Source organism: Octopus sinensis, linkage group LG4 (genome assembly GCF_006345805.1).
Source record: "Octopus sinensis linkage group LG4, ASM634580v1, whole genome shotgun sequence".
In the NCBI taxonomy this organism is placed as follows: domain Eukaryota; kingdom Metazoa; phylum Mollusca; class Cephalopoda; order Octopoda; family Octopodidae; genus Octopus; species Octopus sinensis.
The window spans coordinates 57,514,494-57,535,371 of record NC_043000.1 but is presented as its reverse complement, the minus strand read 5'-3'; the positions used below and the strand labels follow the sequence as shown (position 1 = coordinate 57,535,371).

Here is a 20,878-nt window from a genome sequence, read left to right as displayed (position 1 = left end):
ATTATGAACCTAGAGAAAGGTGGTGGATGGAGGGGTAAAGTATGCAAGAAGTGAGGTAGCAGAGTAGGCTTCTTTTGTAGAAGAGTTGATGGATACTGACATTCAGTAGAGGAAGGAAATTATATATATATATATGAGTGAGTGGACCAATGAAAGAAAGGGGGACTCAAGACATTTATTAGGAGTTACATATACTATTTAATAATGGTTTGATTCAGTTCCATGCAAGAAGGTTCATGGGCTTGTAAAACGAACCAAATGCTTCCGGTTTATATGTGTGTGTGTACGTACATACATATGTACATAAAAGAATTGCTATTTTGAATGAGGTAGCATAACAGTTAACCAATGTTTAGTACATCATATATATCCAAATTCCAACCAAGTATTAAACATAATTTGCTCTCCTGTTTCCTTTTGGTATTATATACATTTGAATTATTAACAGAGTGTGTGTCCAAAAGCAGAATAAAACAAGAGTATTAGTTTATCTTTTTATTATAACATCATAAATTACATAATCTTTAAATGTGTTTCACTAAGAAATACTAATACGTTGTGTGGTAATTGCTATGTAGACAGTTGCTTACTCACATTGAAATGCCAAGTCTTCAGAAGAACACACTAATTTAATCCATTATTATCATTATAGGTACGACTCTAGGTGCAGGTGTGGCTGCGTAGTTAAGAAGTTTGTTTGTAACCACATGATTTTGGGTTCAGTCCCTCTGTGTGGAATCTTGGGCAAGTGTCTTCAACTATAGCTCCAAGCTGACCAAAGCCTTGTCAGTAGATTTGGTAGACAGGAACTGAAAGAAGCTCATCATATATAGAGTATGTGTGTGTGTGTGTTTGTGAATTTTTGTATGTTTGTATCACTTTGTCTTGATATTGTGTGATAGTTCTAAATCAGTGTCATTCTCATCCATTTCCAGTAATCTGAAAAAACGTTTGACCATGGGAAAATATTACCTTACTTGTAAACAGGTTAGGGTTGGTGACAGGGAGGGTATCCAGCCATATAAAATCTGCCTCAGTAAACTCTGTCCAACCCAGGCAAGCATAGAAAAGTAGACAAAATAATAATGATATATAGATAGATTGATAGATATAGCTACCTTCCTCTGAGAAACATACATAAAATCCCCATACCATATCTTACACCTGCAATATTACACTCAGCATTTATTACTCCCCAGAGATTTTTATAATGTTCTTCTACTTTATCTGTCTCACTACATCATGCTCATCAGCACTTACCATTTTGTTTTGCTAATTGGTAGTCATATTGCTTATGTAACCAAATGTTCATCATAAACATTGAAAACCTTAAAATAGTTAACATGCTTAATAGGTAGACCTGAAATTGAATCTTCTTTATAATAGTTATTTTTATGCATGTCATGATAATAACAATAATAGTGGTAATAGAGCTCCAGCTCTATTATCATCATCATCATCATCATCAAAATAACTTGATGTTTGATATGTCAGTGTCTTCTACCTGAAAATGATAGTGTAGCTACATGGAATTTTTGCATCACTGTGAATAATATGATAACATAGTATTCACAAGAGTGCAAGTAAATTAACAGAACTTCTTTTTCTGAGGATATTTCTGAGACCTGACAGCAGAAAAGGGTAGATGGTTTTCATTAAGATCTCTTTATGCCATAACTCTCCAATTTGTTCCAAACTGAACAGAGCTATACAACAACTATCAAAACAACAACATAAAGACTAAACAAAACAAGGATGCTATTATGCTAGAAATAGCAGTCCAGTTTCCCCTCAAACCCCTATTAAAACACAAAGAACATGTCAGATAATGTAGTCCTAGGAACACTAACTGCAAAAAAGACAGTTGGCCATTGCTGGGACCAAATAACTACAAATATTTATATCATTACATAAACTGGATGGTGGGTATTTATCTTAATGAGTTTTTTAGTCACTGTCAAAAGCCTTATCTTACTGTAATGTATTAGAAGTAAATCAGCATTATGGCACCCATCTACAGCTTTGTTATTGGTTATAATTAAAAATGAGAAAAGGAAGGGAAAATTGCTCAACCAGTAACCAAAAATGGTATGTTGACAAGAGCATTGTCTTAGACATGTCGTTTATCTATCAACATAATACAGACAAGTTTAACCCTTTAGTGTTCAGATTACTCTGTTAAATGTAATACTTTTCCACTCAAATTGTTTTGAATTAATCATGCATTATCTTATAGCTTTGAGGTTTCAATGATGTGATTGTTTATATTTAGAATGACATTGTCGGGTAGGTGTGAGAGGCTAGATATTGCCAGTTTGAATATAAAACATGTAGAATATCTGGGCCAGATATGGCCGGTTTAAACACTAAAGGGTTAAAGGTGTTATTGTCAAACACACTCAACTTGTATGTCCCATCTGGTGATTGATTATGCATGCTACACTTAGGTATACCTAAAGATCGCATGTATAGTATGACATCATGTGATACCTAATACAGAGACATATAACAAGAAATACCAAGTTACTTTCATTATTGATGTACTCTTTATATTATGGTATAACCCTCTTTGAACTGCACAGGACCTCATGTGATCACACTATGTTAGGAGTTAACAAGAGCCAAAACCTGAACAATAAAATTGTTGTGCACTGGATGCATCCATTGATACTATGTATATATGTATGTATATATTCTTTTATTGGTTTCTGTCATTGGATTGTGGCCATGTTGTATTAACATGGCTTACCACCTTCTAGTGTTTTAGTAAATGATATCAAGCCCAGGCTTTTTTTTTTAAAGTCTAATATTTATTTTAACAATCCTTATCAATCAAACTGCTAACTTACAAGATGTAAATTTAGACACAGACATGTGTGTGTATGTGTATGATGGACTTCCATGCAGTTTCTGCCAACCAAATTTCATTCATAAAGTGTTGGTTGACAGAAGCCTATAACAGAGAACACTCATCCTCAATGCCCCCACAGTGTGATGAAACCTGAAGCCATGTAGTTTCAAAATGGACTTCTTAACCGCAAAACCATGCCTATATATATATATATATATATATAGTTATCAGTAACAATATAGGGTGAAATTAATTAATTTGGAATAATTATTAATTACACCAAGTAGATTTCGGCATGTAAAAGCCTAATTCGAGGAAAATTTAAGTAATACTAAGCAATTAAGGGTTTAGCAACGAATTGCCTCACCACACACCGAATTTAGAAATAGCAGTCAAAGAGTTATAGCTATTCTTTCTACTAAAAGGGAGATCTCAGTAAAAACACAGCACTTGAAAGGCAAACACTTACCTGTCTGTGTTTGCCTTTCAAGTGCTGTGTTTTTACTGAGATCTCCCTTTTAGTAGAAAGAATAGCTATAACTCTTTGACTGCTATTTCTAAATTCGGTGTGTGGTGAGGCAATTCGTTGCTAAACCCTTAATTGCTTAGTATATATATATATCCAACCCTTGCCAGTATAGAAAACAGATATTCTAAATGATATGTATAGTACAGTGGTTCCCAACCCTTTTATTTGTTTTCCCATGGACCCCTTTTAATATGCTTATCCTTATCATCATCATCATCATCATCATTTAGCGTCCATTTTTCATGCTAGCATATATGTATATATATATATGAAATGTTCAGGAACCCCCCAGTACTACCTTTGCAGACCCCAGTTGGGAAGCACTGGTATAGGTTGTCACTTGGGTTATGAGTGTTCTAATAAAAAAAATACTCCAAATTGGTTAAATGGGGTAACAACCGTATCTAACCAATCTGGACTGTTTTTTAAATATGTAATTATGCATAGAATATATAATACAAGTTTTAACATGTTTTTTTCTTTCTAAATTCACCTTTATTGATTCAGTCACAATCTATAACAGTTTATTGAAATAATGATTTCTTACCTTGCTACAAAGTAACTACTGGGGAATAATGATGCAATGGAGTGAATTGATACTACTGTTACATATTGAAACCTCTGAGGGAGGCTCTGCTTCATTACTCTACCTGCTATAAAAGCAGCCAAATCTTCCTTAAATTGTGCCCTACTATTCTAATAAAAGGGAAGACACATCAAATGTGGTTCTGTGTTAAGAGGGGAAAAAAATGGAATGGTCATGGTCAGAGCCCCTTTGATCATAGGTTGGCTTGATCAGAACTAGTTTGGGACCAAACATCCAGAGCCCTGATGTCGAAGTTGTGTCTTCACTGTGTTACTGTCATATACACTTTTCTGGTGCTTCATGGGAATTGTTTAAATAGCATTTCATTCATTGGTAGTATATCACCATACCGCAATATTTGAATAATGTTTTTAAAACCCATTTGTTGCTAGATTTATTTGTACACAGTCTCTTTCAAACAAACATTTCCAATTCGAAACTATTAACATTACGATGCATAGGGCCAGATTTTATCAGGAGAAATTTGGAAATACAATTTTAAATTTTCCATTCCAAATTATCTAAATCAGAGATGGTGATCTTTTTAAGCCTCCATTGGAATAAAAGGCAAGGTTGACTCCAGTGTGATTTGAATTCAGTCCATAAGACAAAACTATCATTTCAAGTCAAAGGAAAGTTGTTTTGTTTTGTTTTGTTTTTTGAAAAAACACTTCAACTTATCATTTTATTTCAGTGTCATAAGTGCATAAAATTCTGCATTACAGAATTTAATATCATACTTATTGTGGAAAGGCTTATTTCAGTCACAACATGTAGTAGAAAATGTTGGTTAATAAATCAGATTTATAAAGAATCCATTGACTTAGCTTCCTGGATTGTCTGATTATTTGTGATTTCAATTTTATGGAGTGAATTGATTAAATGATAGTGTTGTTCATTCATGTATTAAGATGATTTAGGTCAGTGATGACAAATCTATAATACATTTGTCAGCATGTGTTATAGACTTTACTCTTTACTCTTTTACTTGTTTCAGTCATTTGACTGTGGCCATGCTGGAGCACCGCCTTTAGTCGAGCAAATCGACCCTGGGACTTATTCTTTGTAAGCCCAGTACTTATTCTATCGGTCTCTTTTGCCGAACCGCTAAGTGACGGGGATGTAAACACACCAGCATCGGTTGTCAAGCAATGCTAGGGGGGCAAACACACACACACACACATACATATACATATATATACATATATACGACAGGCTTCTTTCAGTTTCCGTCTACCAAATCCACTCACAAGGCATTGGTCGGCCCGGGGCTATAGCAGAAGACACTTGCCCAAGATGCCACGCAGTGGGACTGAACCCGGAACCATGTTGCTGGTTAGCAAGCTACTTACCACACAGCCACTCCTGCACCTATATAATAATTTCCCTGCTAAATTATATTATAAAAAGCTTATTTATAAGCATTTACCGAAAACTAAAATACATCTGAGACATCAATAGTGGGATTATCAAAGAAATAAATATTTTGACAAGCTGGACTAAAAAGATCACCGTCACTGATTTAGACAATTTGGAAAAGGAAATTTAATATTTCCTAATCTATCATGAAAAAAATTTGGTCCCATACATTGTGGTGATAATTGTTTCAATGGAAAATGTCTGTTTTAAAGACAGGCTATGTACAAATAAATTGAGTTACAAATATATGTTAAAAACATTATTCATCTGTAAGAATCAATTGTTGTGTTGGATGAAATGCTATTTAAACAATTCCCATAAAACATCAGTAATGTTTATATGGTAGTGATATAGCAAAGACAAACCAATGAGAGAGCCCTTACACCATTGCATGAAATAGCATCCAAATTCTCCTTAATTCACACCCACTGTCCTGAAAAATAGAAGGCTGCTTTAGATAATGTTTGTGATACATTGTTCCTAGAAAATAAAAGCAGGATGGTTATGACTTGAATGATTTTGATCAAAAGTCTGCTGAATCAGGGCTGACTGGGCTGAATTTCAACAATATGTGGAAGAAGTTCTAAGATAAAGTACTGACAGTATTAAAATGTATTATTATATTAAACTCCTATCAAAATATCAAAATAATGTGAATGATATCATAGGATTTCAGCTGATCAACACCATTGTGATATTCTAATGTATAACGGTACAGATGTTTTATTAAACCCTTCCAAAACTTTGTGTATATTGAAATTTAACTGAAAGATATTACTAGTTTACTCTTTAGAAATATAGCCATGAAAGGGTCAAGTTACACTCCACACATTAAATGGTGCAAGTTGGTAAATACACGAAAATATTAAGATTTACAGATCAATCCCATTATTTCAATATGGTAGTTGAAAAGTTATTCCCTTTCTCCATTAAATCACCCACATAAGTCATTCTCTGAAAATAACAATAATAATATTGTTTTCTGATATATGTACAAAAGTAAAAATTTTAAAAGAAGAGCATACACTTGATTACATTGACCTGATTATCAATCTCCAGGTGGATGAAAGGTAAATTTAACCTTGAGCAAGATTTAAACTTAGAATGTAAAATGATACAATTAAAACTGGTTGAGCAACACTTATTCTACTAATCCTTTAGTAACAATGATAATGATTTTTAACATAGGTAAAAGGCCAGCAAATTTAGGTGGAGGGGTTAGTCAATTGTAACAACTCCAGTACATGACCAGAATGGCAAAAGCTAACCTCAGCGGGATTTGAGCAGAGAACATAAATATTTCAAACTAAATGCTGCAAGTCATATTGTCCAACACTTTAAAGATTTTGCTAACCCACTGCTGTAAAAATGATAATAATTATTTCTGATTTAAGCCAGCAAAGTTGTGAGGATGAACTACCATCAACTACCTTGACTGGTACTTTATTTTATCAACCCCAGAGAAATGAAAGAGGAAGTTGATAATAATAAAAATAAATTTTGAAATTTTGGTGCAAGACCAAAAATTTCGGAGGAAGAGTTAAGTCAATTCATCTGCCCCAGTGCTCAACTGGTACTTATTTTATTGACTCCAAAAGGATGAAAGGCCAGATCGACCTCAGTGGAATTTGTATTCAGAATATAAAGGCAGATGAAATGCTGCTAAGCATTTTGCCCAGTGTGCTAATGATTATGCCAGCTCACCTCTTTATTGATAATAATAACGATGATGATTTCTTTCATAAATATCACATCAGTGTTTTCTCTAAATGCATGAAACTTTCCGTTTCTCCACTCTCCTAATATATTTAAGACTTCAAATTATTATAATTTTATTGGATTTTTTTTTTCACATGCTTACTGTCACTCTCTCTTTTTCCTTTTTATTCCTACAGAATATATCTCACAAATTTATGGTTGCAGTTCTAATTGAATATATCCGATCCTTGAATGAGCATCAAATAAATGTCCAGGTATACTCTCAACATTTTATACTACTTTTTCTGTCTATTACATTTTGTACATAAGCAGGAAGCAACTCTTCTGTTGTAGCTGTGTACCTTCAGTATTTGCATGGGTTGATTGTATTCTGACCCTCATCAGCAAAACAAAACTGACACTGTATTTGGCTAAGTAGTGAAGAAATTGTCTTTTTCTTTCATTGTCATCATCTTCATTTAACATCCACTTTCCATGCAGGCCTGGGTTGAATGGCATGACAAGAACTGGTAAGGCCAGGGTCCACACCAGGTTCCTTTGTCCGTTTTGGCTTGGTTTCTTTGGTTGGATACCCTTCCTAACACCAACCACTCCACAGAGTGAACTGGGTGCTTTTTATGTGGCACCATCACATGGTACCAGAACCAGCGCTCCACATCCTTATTTCTAATCAGTTTTGTAATACTCCCTACATTAAATATTTTAACACTAATTATTATATTTCATGCAAATGACATTAGTGGATTACTTATTTCCACTTCAATTTTGCTTTCCTATTTGTCTGTCCTTACATTGTTTTTTTGGGTTTTTTTCGTCTCTTTCAGCACTATCTATATGAACTTGTTATTAACATATTGGTCAATCACAATTGTTTCTACCAATTGCACCAGTTTTTACAGTACCATGTCCTCACAGATTCCAAACCTTTAGTAAGTGAATACCTATTCTCTCTCTCTCCCCCCTCCCTCTCCCTCCCTTTCTCTCTCTCTCTCTCTCTCTCTCATATTTTACTGTCTCTTTGCTTTGATATGAGCTTAATACTGTTTCTGTCTTCCAGATTCACTCACAAGGCATGGGATAGCTAGTTGACCTAGGTCAATAGTAGATGACATTTGCCCAGGGTGCCACACAGTAAGACTGAATTCAAAGTAATATGGTTGTGGTGTAAACTTCTTAACCATAAAATCATATCTGCACCCGCCATCTTAAAAGAACTGAGAAAGACGTGACTAAGGACCGCTATATCCAGCACACTGTTGTACTCAAGAAGATACGTGGGGTGGTTGGCATTAGGAAGGGCATCCAGCTGTAGAAACCATGTCAGAACAGACAATGGAGCCTGGTGTGGCCTCAGGCCTTACCAGCTCTGGTCATACCATCCAACCCATGCCAGCATAGAAAACAGATGTTAATACTGTTGCTGATGATGATAAATCCTAGATACATTGTGTCTGAATTCAAGACTGGAATACTTTTGATCATATATTTGCTTTATCAGGGCTGACTTGTGACTAAACAGCAGATGCAATAACAGACAAGGTTAAGCTGAGCCATTTGTCATATCAGTGTAAACCTGAGGTCTGAAACTTATAGCTGCTAAATCAATTGTTTTGTAATTACTCTCAGGAGGAATTGGTTTTAATGGTACCCTTTTAAAAACTCTTGTAGTGTATTGTCATATTATTATTGTTTACCTTAACCCATTATCATTCAAACCAGCCATATCTGGTCAAAATATTCTACTTGTTTTATGGTCAAACTGACCAGATCTGGCCTATCACACTTACCCTATGTCATTCTAAGAAATAAATGCTCACATCTTCAAAATCTCAAAGCTACAAGATAATGTATAATTTATTCAAAACAAAGTGAATAAATAAGTATTATATTTGAGAGAAAAACCCGAATGCTAAAGGGTCAAGTCAACCTTGATCCAGGAGGCTAACAATAAAATGCATTCCAGCTGCAACTATTTCATCATTTTCTTTTCACTCATAATTTATCACAGCATTATCCAACATCCTTTTTCCTTTTTTAAACGGTAAGGTTTCATTTGAGGGAGATGCAGGTTCTATTTCTAGTAGATCAAGTGACTAGCGGCTGTGTTATTGGCTTGTGTGTCATGTTCTATAGGGAAGACATCATTAGTTTATAGAACCAACTGGTTCTATAAACTGACCACTGTATTTTGTTATTTACAAGATGATAGATCATTCTTCTTGACTCTAACTTCTGTCTCATTATGTTACCATTTTAATTAATCAAATTATACCAAAAATTATTCATAACACTTTTCTCTGTACATGGCGGTGCCCCAGCATGGCCACAGCTCATAAGCTGAAACTGGAAAAATCAAATCAAAATCAAAATCAAAATCACATAAAAGTCTTTATCAACTAATTGGGCAGGCTTGTGTAGGCTATACTATGCTGATGGGGTCTTATAGTTTGAAACATGTCCATAGTTGTCCCTTACCAGCAAACAAAGATCATACTTCCTACAAAGCATGTAAATTAACTTTGAAAATTATCTCCACTTAGAGAATTTTTGCATATAGTGCTCAGTATATGATCACTTAACTTATTTGTAGCCCTGTATCAGTTGTTGTTGTTTAACCCCAAGTCAGCTCGGATCCAGCAGACCTTTAATCAAGTCATTCCACCTTTGACTATCTAGTCATTTATTTAGATATAGAATATCTTGGACTAAATGTTTTTCTTTTCATGCAGAACAATAGGTTATGATTTGAAGAAGATTTAGCTGCTATTTTCCCTTCTTTGGATCCAAATTTATATAGGTACCACATGGTAGTATACAAAGTCTGATCAATAAATATCTGGACTGTTGCCATAGTAACGAAGCTAAAGCATGCAGAGTGAAACTTTTTGTCAAAGATTGATCTTGAACTCTGCTGTGCATGAGCACTAAGTTTTAACGTTGCAGGTCACTTCTGCTGTTTACAGCAATGCTGGGAAGGAAGGTGTGTAGGGCCTGTTTGTCACATTGACCATGACAGAGAAAGTTGTCATGGCAATAGTTCTCTTTTACTTGTAATAGAATCATTATACAATTGATTAGTGGTTTCTTAGTTTACAACATTGAAGCTTGACTCTTTTTTTGTAGACATAGAGAGAGCAATAAGAAACTATTCCAGTGTATTATTTATTCCCTTGGAGCACTACAAGAAGACAGTGTTCAATAGTGTCACAAAGTTAGAGGAGGACTAACTATTACCATTGTTGTGTCTGTTGATTTATGGATATTTTGAAAATACGTCACGACTCTAACCTTTCATCACCTGGCACAAGATTATCACCTCCAATGCCCCCATCCCCCTCTCAAAGAATCTTTGTCTTGCAAGTTACTTGGTGGTCTTGCCAGTGCTGGTGCTATGTAAAAAGTATCCAGTCCATACTGTAAAGTGGTTGGCATTTGGAAGAGCATCCAGCTGTAAAAACCAACTGTGCTCTTTGGCAAAGTATAGCACCTGTTCAGCCACCATGCCAGGTGAAGTCATGGGACTGCAGCATGGTGGATTGTGAAGGGGTAGTGGAAGATCTTGACTGAGCATTGATGCTGAGCAGAAGAATCCTAGATCAATGGTTAGGATCACCAAGTTCTATCAAGAAAGTAACTGCAACATATCCATAGAGACATCATCCATGATTGTGTAATCAGCTAATGAAAGATTCACTAACACTCAAGCTCCTAATTCAAATTCATAATAATGCAATTCAGGATCAATACAGTCCTCAAAATTGGACTGGTAAAATTGCTAGTGATAGATGATGTTTTACTATATCTGTTCCAGATTTTTGTTTTCTAACACTAATACTTGTGACAACATTGGTTCATTTGTCATTCCCTTGGAAGAAAATTCACTTGTGTGGAAAAGGCAAGACCTACATGCATCAATAAATTGTTGATCTTCAATTAAAAAAAAAACCCTTCCCAGACCTGACTCTTGGAGAAAAATGTTCTAGGTTTAGGTTCATATTTTACAAGACATACAGATGTCTCAAACACATAGCCTAATTTATCCAGTTCATACATAAGGATAGGGAACAGGGGCCATTTCGATAGCAAATGTTATCTACAATAGGCGAACTTCTTTCTTGGAAGATCATGCCATTAAAACAAATATGGAAACCTCTATGCAGTCAAACCTCCCTGAACTCATGCTAGATGTCTTAGCTTAAAGATCTTTGATGCAACACCCCTGAAAGTAAGATGGGATGATCATAGCTGAAATACTTTTGATCATAGATCAGGATTAATGTTAGGCGAAGCATCTACTACTACTACTAGAATGAGGCACTGTCCATCAAATATAAATTTGTTTACATTTTATTATTGTATTTACAATGTAAAGTGGTGGGCCAGCAGAATCATTAGCACACCAAACAAAATCCTTAGCAGCATTTTTCCAGCTTAACGTTCTGTGTTCAAATGCTGCTGAAGTTGACTTCATTTTTCTTCCTTTCAAGGTTGATTATATAAATATTTGTTGAGCACTGGGGTCTGTATTATCAACTCACTCTTCTTCCTCCTCCTCCTCCTAAGATTGCTGGCCTTGTGCCAGAATTTGAAACCATTATAGTATTTACAATATGAAATGTCACAAGAAATTGATGGATGAAGACTTGATAAGGCAGCTGAAAAACCATCGCTTGTTCTGTACCATTCTCTCCCATTCTCACCTAACCTAGCCTTATTAGAAGAGATAAAAACGAGAATCTAAGGAAACTACTGAAGGAGTCACCAAAGTAATTAACAGAATTTTAAATGATTAAAATTTATAAAATTGTGGTAATTTCCTATATCATAAGGAGAAGTGAATTCTATCAATTCAGGCAAGGCCTTAGTGTAAAACAGGAATGAGAAAAAAATGAGATTTTTAACTAAAAAACTGTCTGGTGGTTATCATGTAAAACAGTAAAACACAAAAGTATTAATTATGTATTACATGAAGATTCTTTATCACTATTTCAGGCTTGTCTAATGCTGTCACTTGAAAGTGTTTATACTCCGGCTCACCAGTTGGCGCTAGATATGATGAAGGTAAGAATTCTGACTGGATATTCATTCACATTTTCTTTGATGTGTCTACACACACATGTGTATAAGTATTGCTGCATTCACTATATCCAGCTTTAGCGTCATCTCTAATCATTTGTCATTCTCCTTTCACACCGTTATGAAATTACCCACTCTTTCCTTTCTTCTTGATTCACTGCCTCTATACTCCCTTATACTTACCTTCATGTACCTTGAAAGTGGCACCCTGTCACCACCATCTTTATCTCTCTTCAGCTACTCTCACCCCCCCCCTTTATAATGTGGATTAGCCATGTATCTCCTCTATAGCAAAACACTTCTACTTGTCACTATATCATACTTTAGCCTTCAATACCTGGCATAAAGCCACCTCCCTTTTTCCTAAATACACTCCACTCAGTTGAGGGGGCTGTTTCTTTTCCTTTGTTTTCTTTCTCTTGCAATTTGCTTGGCAAACTCATTAGTGCAAGTGTTACAAAAATAAACACCCATTACACATGGTAAAATGGATGACATCCAGCCATAGAAACCATTCCAAAGCAGACACTGAGACCAGACATAGTTCATTGGATCTTGTCAAACCGTCAACATGAAATATTGAGATTTAATGATGATGGTGATGATGTATATATACTCTTTTACTTGTTTCGGTCATTTGACTGCGGCCATGCTGGAGCATATCGACCCCGAGACTTATTCTTTGTAAGCCCAGTACTTATTCTGTCGGTCTATTTTGCCGAACCGCTAAGTGACGGCGACGTAAACACACCAGCATCGGTTGTCAAGCAATGCTAGGGGGACAAACACAGACACACAAACATACACACACATATATATACATATATACGACGGGCTTCTTTCAGTTTCTGTCTACCAAATCCACTCACAAGGCTTTGGTCGGCCCAATGCTATAGTAGAAGACACTTGCCCAAGATGCCACGCAGTGGGACTGAACCCGAACCATGTGGTTGGTAAGCAAGCTACTTACCACACAGCCACTCCTGCGCCTATATATATATATATATATATATATATATATATATATATATATATATATATATAATATATATATATATAATATATATATATATATATATGTAAGAAATTAAAAAAGGAAAATACGCACACTTACATAGTTTTAATATATCGACCCGTTTAGCTATCGCTTTTCATGATATCATGTTTTACTTATTTGAATATATATTTTTTCTTAAGAAGAAATTTTGTTCATGTATTGTGTGCTGAAATTCACTTGTGAATGACTTCACAAGTAGATAAATAAAGGGAGGTAATTGGTTGCCGTTATTATTTAATTGTTGTGGGTAAGGGTGATAACTGTTCAGCTTTCGGTAATGGGAGGGGAATAAATGTGTACAGACAGAGACAAGGTTCAAAAACCTTATTTAGTGAGGGGATTTATGTACAGTGATGTAATCGTGAATTGAAATATGTAAAAAGATAAAAGTAAGTTATGCGTGCATTTTAAGACGTGTTTTGTATTTCTCAATGTGTGCACTGCCCTCTATCTTGCTATAAGCCTTTGTTTTATGTTAACATAGTGCAATATACTGTTCCCTTGAAGAACTGTTGTATATCTGCATCCAAATGCACTATTAACACCTAATGCAGAAAATATAAAATATAAATAGCCACAATGGTGAAACATATGTAGAGAAAAAATGGTATAACCTGCATGTCTTATTTTTCATCATCATTATCATTTAATGTCCGTTGTCCATGCTGGAATTGGTTGGATGGTTCGACCTGGGCTGATAAGCTGAGGGGCTGCACCAGACTTCAGTCTGATTTGGCATGGTTTCTATGGCTGGATGCCCTTCCAAACACCAACCACTTTGAGAGCGTAATGAGTGCTTTTACATGCCATCAGCACAGGTGCTAGTTGCATGACACCAGTATCTGCCACAACTATGATTTCAATATATATGATTTTCATAAATATATATATATATAAATGGGATGGTAGCTCTATGCTACCATCCCATTTATATTCTGAACCCCATTCCTTGTGAGTATGCCCTGGCACTTCACCACTATCTCTCTCGCTCTTTGTATTGCTCTCTCCTTCTGACTGGGTAACCATATATCTCCTTTACAACAACACACCCATTTCTCTCCTCGGTTTTAATAGCTCACTCTGACCAGGTAACTATGCATCTCCTCTACAGCAAGACATCTGTTTTTGTCTCTCTCAGACTCTAACCTTTCATCACCTCCAATGCCCCCTCCCCTCTAAAAGAATCTTTGTCTTACAAAGAAACTGAAACAAGCCCATCGTATATATGTATATATATATATGTATATATATATATATATCTATATATATATATATATATATTATATATATATATATATATATATATATGTTTGTGTGTCTGTGTTTGTCCCCCCCAGCATCGCTTAGCAGTTCGGTGAAAGAGACCAATAGAATAAGTACTAGACTTACAAAGAATAAGTTCTGGGGTTGATTTGCTCGACTAAAGGCAGTGCTCCAACATAGTTGCAGTCAAATGACTGAAACAAGTAAAAGAGTAAAGAGTAAGATAAACTTACATGTCTTTGTAACTGACACTGTGACATCAGACGAGTGTAAACAAATCTGTGTTGTTTTGTTATGTATTCTGCAGACAGAAATTAGTGCAATAATAATAAAGAAATTGAGAGTCAAATAACTTCTTTTGTTTGTTTCTTTCAGAGATTATCTACAGCTAATGAAGAAATCATTGAAGTTCTGCTTTCGAAACAACAATTGCTGCCAGCTCTTAGGTAAGCTATGAGGATAACTGGGAATATTTTTCTGTAGTGGAATCAGTTGATCCTTCTCTAAAAATTCCTATTTTCATGCTAATATATCGTTGGGTTGTTAGAATTATTAGAGCATTGAACAAACTGCTTTGCGATAATTAGTTACAACTCTTTATATTCTGAGTTTAAATCTCACAAAAGCCAAATTTGCCTTTCATCCTATGTTAGACAAATACTGGGACCAATATAATTTACTGCTCCCTTCCTCCACATGTGTGACATATTATTATTGAGTGAGAGAGCAGTGCATGCCATCAAAGTGACACTGGAGTAAAATATACGAAGCCCAGCAAACCCATCTTGACGACCTGTCTGATAAAGGTACACCAGTATTGGGATATACCAATACACACAGATAGAGAAATCAAGGCTAATAGGACAGATATTGTTGTCAGGGGCATCCAAGAAAAATATGCCTTCTAATTGACATATTAATCCCAACAGATGACAACATATCTCTAAAAGAAATAAAGAAACTCTCAAAATACAAATGTCTGGAAATAGATATAACCTAAATGTGGAACCTGAAAACAAATAATCCCTATAATACTTGGTGCATAAATATGGTTAAAAACATACAGGCTGATACATAACTGAGTCACCACAATTACAAATATATATATATTGGGTCATCCCATAAATAATGCGTTTTTTTTACACTTCATTTATTTTTCAAAATTAAGATAAACAAAGTCCTTATTTAATCTAAAATATACTCTCCATTTTCTACAATGCTCTTCATCTATCTGGTAGACTTGCAAGGCCCCTCTTCCAAAACTCCCTTGTCCATGACAAAAAATACATATTCCTCCAGTACTGTTCTGACTTCATCTACAGAATTCATATTTTTTCCATCCAAATGATTTTGAAGTCTGTGCGATAAACGATAATCAGATAGGGCAATGTCCAGTGAATATGGTGGGTGGGGCATCATTTCCCATTCAAACTGCTCCAGCCTTTGGAATGTCATCTTTGTTGTATGTGGCTGAACATTATCCTGATGGAAGAACACTTTCCGTCTGGAAACCAAAGATGGTTGTTTTTCTTCTAGCACTGACTTAAGCCACTCAAGGTGCTCGCAGTAGATCTCCTTTGTTATCATTTGGTTTTGGTTAAAAAGTTCAAAGTAGACTAAACTTTTCATATCCCTCCAAACAGATAACAACACCTTATGTGGGTGAAGACCTTCTTTAGCCTGGGGTGCCAGTGTTTCTCCTTTCCCTACCCACTGTTTTTGGTGCTTGACATTTTTATAGAGAACCCATTTCTCATCACCAGTCACTATTCAGGTTCATTCATGAGACATAACAACAAAGAAGAGCACACATTCACTCTCTACATATGATTAGATTTGGAAAGTTTGTGAAGAATCCACTGACCCAATTTGCTGACTTTTCCGATGGCACGCAGGTGTCGATGAATGGTTGAATGACCAAATCCAAGCTTCTCTGCTAGTTCCTCAACAGTTATGATGGGATTTTATTCCACCAGGTTTTGAAGGACATCCTTGTCAAGCTCTACAGATCTTCCAGGACGAGGCTGATCTTCTAGGCTGTAGTTTCTGACCCAGAATTTCTGGAACCGCTGTTGACACTGGTTTACATTTATTGTCTGATCCCCATATACTGCATTAATATTCCTCACATTTTCCGTTGCATTGTTGCCTTTATTGAACTTGTAAATCAAAATATGCTGAATATTCTCCTTTGTCATTTCCATTATAGCTTTGAAAAAATAACTGTTAAAATCGAACTGCACTCTTCAAAACTTGCACTATGAATAAGTACAAGGTAAAATTACTACCTGCTTTTATAGCAAGTTGATGCAGGTAGTTTATCCAACTTTTAGTTCATGCAATTGTGCAAATTGTACTCAGCACTTCACCAGCTCTATCAGTCCACCATCCATGAAGAATTTGAGTGGATAAAATCAAATCTTGTGATATATTACTCAATACACCAAACATCAGAGTACTATCACTACAAGTTATAATGGAATTGTTTGAGAAGAGAATTTTAGGTTAAATTGATGGGGAAATCAATGAGTAGCCAGAGTAAGGATGGGGAAATACTGCAAAGCACTTTGTCCAGCATGCTAATGATTTAGCCAGCTGACTGCCTTAATGATGATGATGATAATAAATAATAATAATCGTTTAATGTCCGTTTTCCATGCTGGCATGGGTTGGACAGTTTGACTGAAAACTGGTAAGCCAGGGAGCTGCACCAGGTTCTGATCTGATTTGGCAAGGTTTCTGCAGCTGAATGCCCTTCCTAACACCAACAATTCCAAGAGTGTAGTAGGTGTTTTTTATGTACCATTGACCTGACACCAGCCACAACTATGGTCTCACTTGACTTAAAAAGTTTACACTTTTGCAAAATATTGTGGTTTTGGATTAAATTTAGAATTTATCATCATTACTTCTACTAAGCTGATTAAATCAATTCACTCTTCCAAAATGTGTGGCTTGGTCTGTTTGTAAATCACTGTTATTTCATAAGAGAGGCACTAATGGCTTGTGTGGAATAAGTTTATAATTTTTCAGACGATTGACTTGATCTTTTAATATGAAAAATGTTTGTACAATATTTAGATTTAGGCGCCAGCATGGCTATGTGGTAAGACACTTGCTTCCCAACCACATTTCCGGTTTCAATCCCACTGCATGGCTTGTTGGGCAAGTGTCTTCTATTATAGCTTTGTGAGTGGATTTGGTAGACAAACTGAAAGAAGCCTGTCACATATGTGTGTGTGTGTTTGTCTGTTCCCTACCACTGCTTGACAACCAATGTTGGTGTGTTTACATTCCTATAACTTAGCAGTTCAACAAGAGATAGAACAAATACTTGGGTTTAAAAAATATTCCTTCCAATTAGACTTTTAAAGGCTGCCTCAATCATTACTAGGTTACTTCTGATGGATTATATTTTCTTTTATAGATTCATTCGCAGTATTGCTATTATTGATACAGTGTCTGCTCGCAAATTCCTTGAAGCTGCTCTCAACTGCGATGACCAAATGCTTTTTTATACAGTGTTCAAATTCTTTGAGCAGCGAAATATTCGCCTTCGAGGTTCACCAAAATTCCCATCAGGTATGTAGCAAAAAGTCAATGAACAATTTACGATAATATTCTGATTAACATTCAAGCCTAACTTTAACATTTCTTAGTATTTTAGGCATTTGTTTTAAATCGTAGTTGAACAGTTGTCATTGATTAGAGCTTAGTAATCATTGGTACACTGCAACACTGGTGAATGAAAAAAGGGATTGTTTGTAACTTAGAATAGATACCGAGAAAGACTTAGCATATCTTTTCTAGCTGTGCTTAAAGTTGGAAATTTTAATATTAAGTGAAAAAGTTTTTTAGTCATCATGCAAGTACAGCATTTTTGTTACAATGAAATCAGTAGCTTCAGCTTTGCTTGTTGCTATGGAAACAGACATTAATGTGAAATTTAGTCATGTATAATGATTTTTGATTGGCTAAAATTACCCAAAATTTGCACACTTTAAAAGCAATAAATTTAATTTGTGGCAAACAGGTATTTCTTTTTCATAATTAGTATACAAAACCAAACCTGTATGCCAAATTTAAAAGCAATTGGAATAAAACTGAAGTATAAAATCTGTGATAACTGAAAGAATTTACCTTTGCTTTGAGAATATTTTCAGTTTACTGTCATTTAAAATCTTTTATATCTACATGACAAGTTTCTGCAGTTTCCATTTACCAAATTTTTTTCCTGCCATAAACTATGTAATATAACAATGGAGCTTCTCTCAACACACTGGCTCTTGTAATATTTAAACTCAGTAGGACAGCTATCTGGTAGAAATATTAGCACACTGGGCGAAATGCTTAGCACCATTTTGTCTGCCATTACATTCTGGGTTTAAATTCCATCAGGGGTCGATAAAATAAGTTCCAGTTGAGCACTGGGGTTGATGTAATCAGCTAAACCCTTCACTGAAATTTCTGGCCTTGTGCCAAAATGTAAAACCAATATTTAAACTTAGAAACATTAGTTCTAAAACAGGATTTTCACACTAGTAACCTACACCACAGCTCCATACAGTAATTGCTAAACTTCCCAGATTTAAATGTTTTTCCTTTTTTTCAACAATGAAGGTCATTTTGTACTGCAGCCTGCTTAATATTTACTATTGATAATTTTGGGAGAAAAGTAGTTTACTTTTTACCTACAATCATTGTAATCAAAATCATTTAAAAGCTTCTCTTTTTTGTTTCAGGAGAACATTGTGAGCATTATGTCCATCATTTTGAGTCATTATTTGGTACAGAAGCTTTGGGTGATGTCCAGTCCAGTTAACTTCCAGTCAGAAGTAATGTCTTTAAAAAAAATTTAAGTCTTTTACCCATCTAAAAAGAAACTAGGCATGGTTTATTAGATTTGGATATCAATCTTCATCTATTAATTCTCTTTTGTCATCTTATCTACTGGATACAAGGTATTCACTTTTTGAAGTTATCCTTTCTAAGTTTGAAACCTGCCAAGAACAGACATAATTGAAAAATGTACAGTGAAATAAATATTTAAAACATTTTAGTATCTTCTGAAATAAAACAAATTTAATGTCTTGGTTTGTTCACAATTTTGCTGATTTTTTTCTTTATAGGAATTTCAGTCTACTACCAAATTTTAAGATTACAGTAGTTATAACCTGATTCTAGTACAAACTTCATCCTTTCACATCCATTTTCAATGCTGGCAAGCCAGAGAGCTGTACCAACTCCAGCCTGATTTGGTTTAGATGCCCTTCCTAACAGCAACCACTCCTGTGTGCTTTGAACATCACTGGCACAGGCACTTATGTGACACCAGTTCAACTGTCTGATGTAGCACAAGACTCTAGCAAGCCAGTCCTCTACACCAGAGATCCATCTGAGTCCTTTGGAAAGGTTCAGCATTCTGAGGTCATCCTTCATCTGTTTTCCTGTCTCCTTCCATGAGCTCTTGCCACTGAGTCAATGGCACTTTATAGAACTGTTGGCATCAATGCACTGTCTTATCTCTTTCATATTTTCTACTCTTACACTTTTCTCAATACATCTAGCTATGTCACACATGTACACCTACATTACAAAATTTTGTACTAGTTTATTCCAAACACCAGTCGAACAATGACAATCATTTTACTGAATTCCTTTTGAAAAATTGAAGCAAAGGCAGTGTATTTAAAATATTTAGGCGATTTTCTATCAGATCTTATGATCACAGTGTAACTGTGTCAAAGATGCTATGAGAAATTTGGTTGCTATATCTAGACAGTTGAGAGACCACAACTCTTCCTTTACTTGGCTCACTCAGCTCCAATCAAAGAATATTCTGTTCACCAGTTGCTACAAATTCTAGTTTCACAACCTGCCCAACATTGCCCTTGGTTTTATGATAGAAACTTCAGGATTTAAAATGTTAAAACTTTATGAAAATCTATAATAATCTGCTTGTTCATTTGCCCATTATACATTAGTTAGAGAACTAAAAGAGGAGTGAAGAAGAGAGGAAGTCTAAAGGAAGAGGTAAAGAACGAGAAAAATGTTTAATGTGTAGTGGGGAAGGAATACTTACATGGTTAAAAAGCTAACTGAAAGTAAAGGTAGATTGAGAGTTGGACAGGGGAAGCAGTTATATTGAGACAGTGGTGATGTGTTGGTATTGAAAATTCACAGTTGCAAGCTACCTGAGAAAAGATGTACAGATATAGAGCATGGATCAGAGGGGAACAGTGATAAGATATAAAAAAAAAAACACCAACAGAAATGCAAGGAAATGAATGACAATTCTATAAAAATGCAAATCATCCTTTCTTAAATAGGTCCTCTTAAACTTTTGGAATTTATACAGATCCACTAGTTCTTCATTAA

The 20,878-nt window shown here is 35.2% G+C and overlaps 1 protein-coding gene across 2 annotated transcripts in view; it reads left to right on the top strand.

Annotated features, from left to right (window-relative positions):
* Positions 1-19,554, top strand: part of LOC115210329 (regulator of MON1-CCZ1 complex) — a 106,996-nt gene extending 87,442 nt beyond the window's left edge. For both annotated transcript variants that reach the window (XM_029778863.2, XM_029778862.2), the window contains 6 exons: positions 7,281-7,358; positions 7,929-8,033; positions 12,097-12,165; positions 14,876-14,946; positions 17,928-18,082; positions 19,243-19,554. In XM_029778863.2, coding sequence (XP_029634723.1) covers positions 7,281-7,358; positions 7,929-8,033; positions 12,097-12,165; positions 14,876-14,946; positions 17,928-18,082; positions 19,243-19,322 — 558 coding nt within the window. In that variant the 3' untranslated portion in view covers positions 19,323-19,554. The remainder of the gene's footprint in view (positions 1-7,280; positions 7,359-7,928; positions 8,034-12,096; positions 12,166-14,875; positions 14,947-17,927; positions 18,083-19,242) is intronic.
* Positions 19,555-20,878: the final 1,324 nt, after the last annotated feature.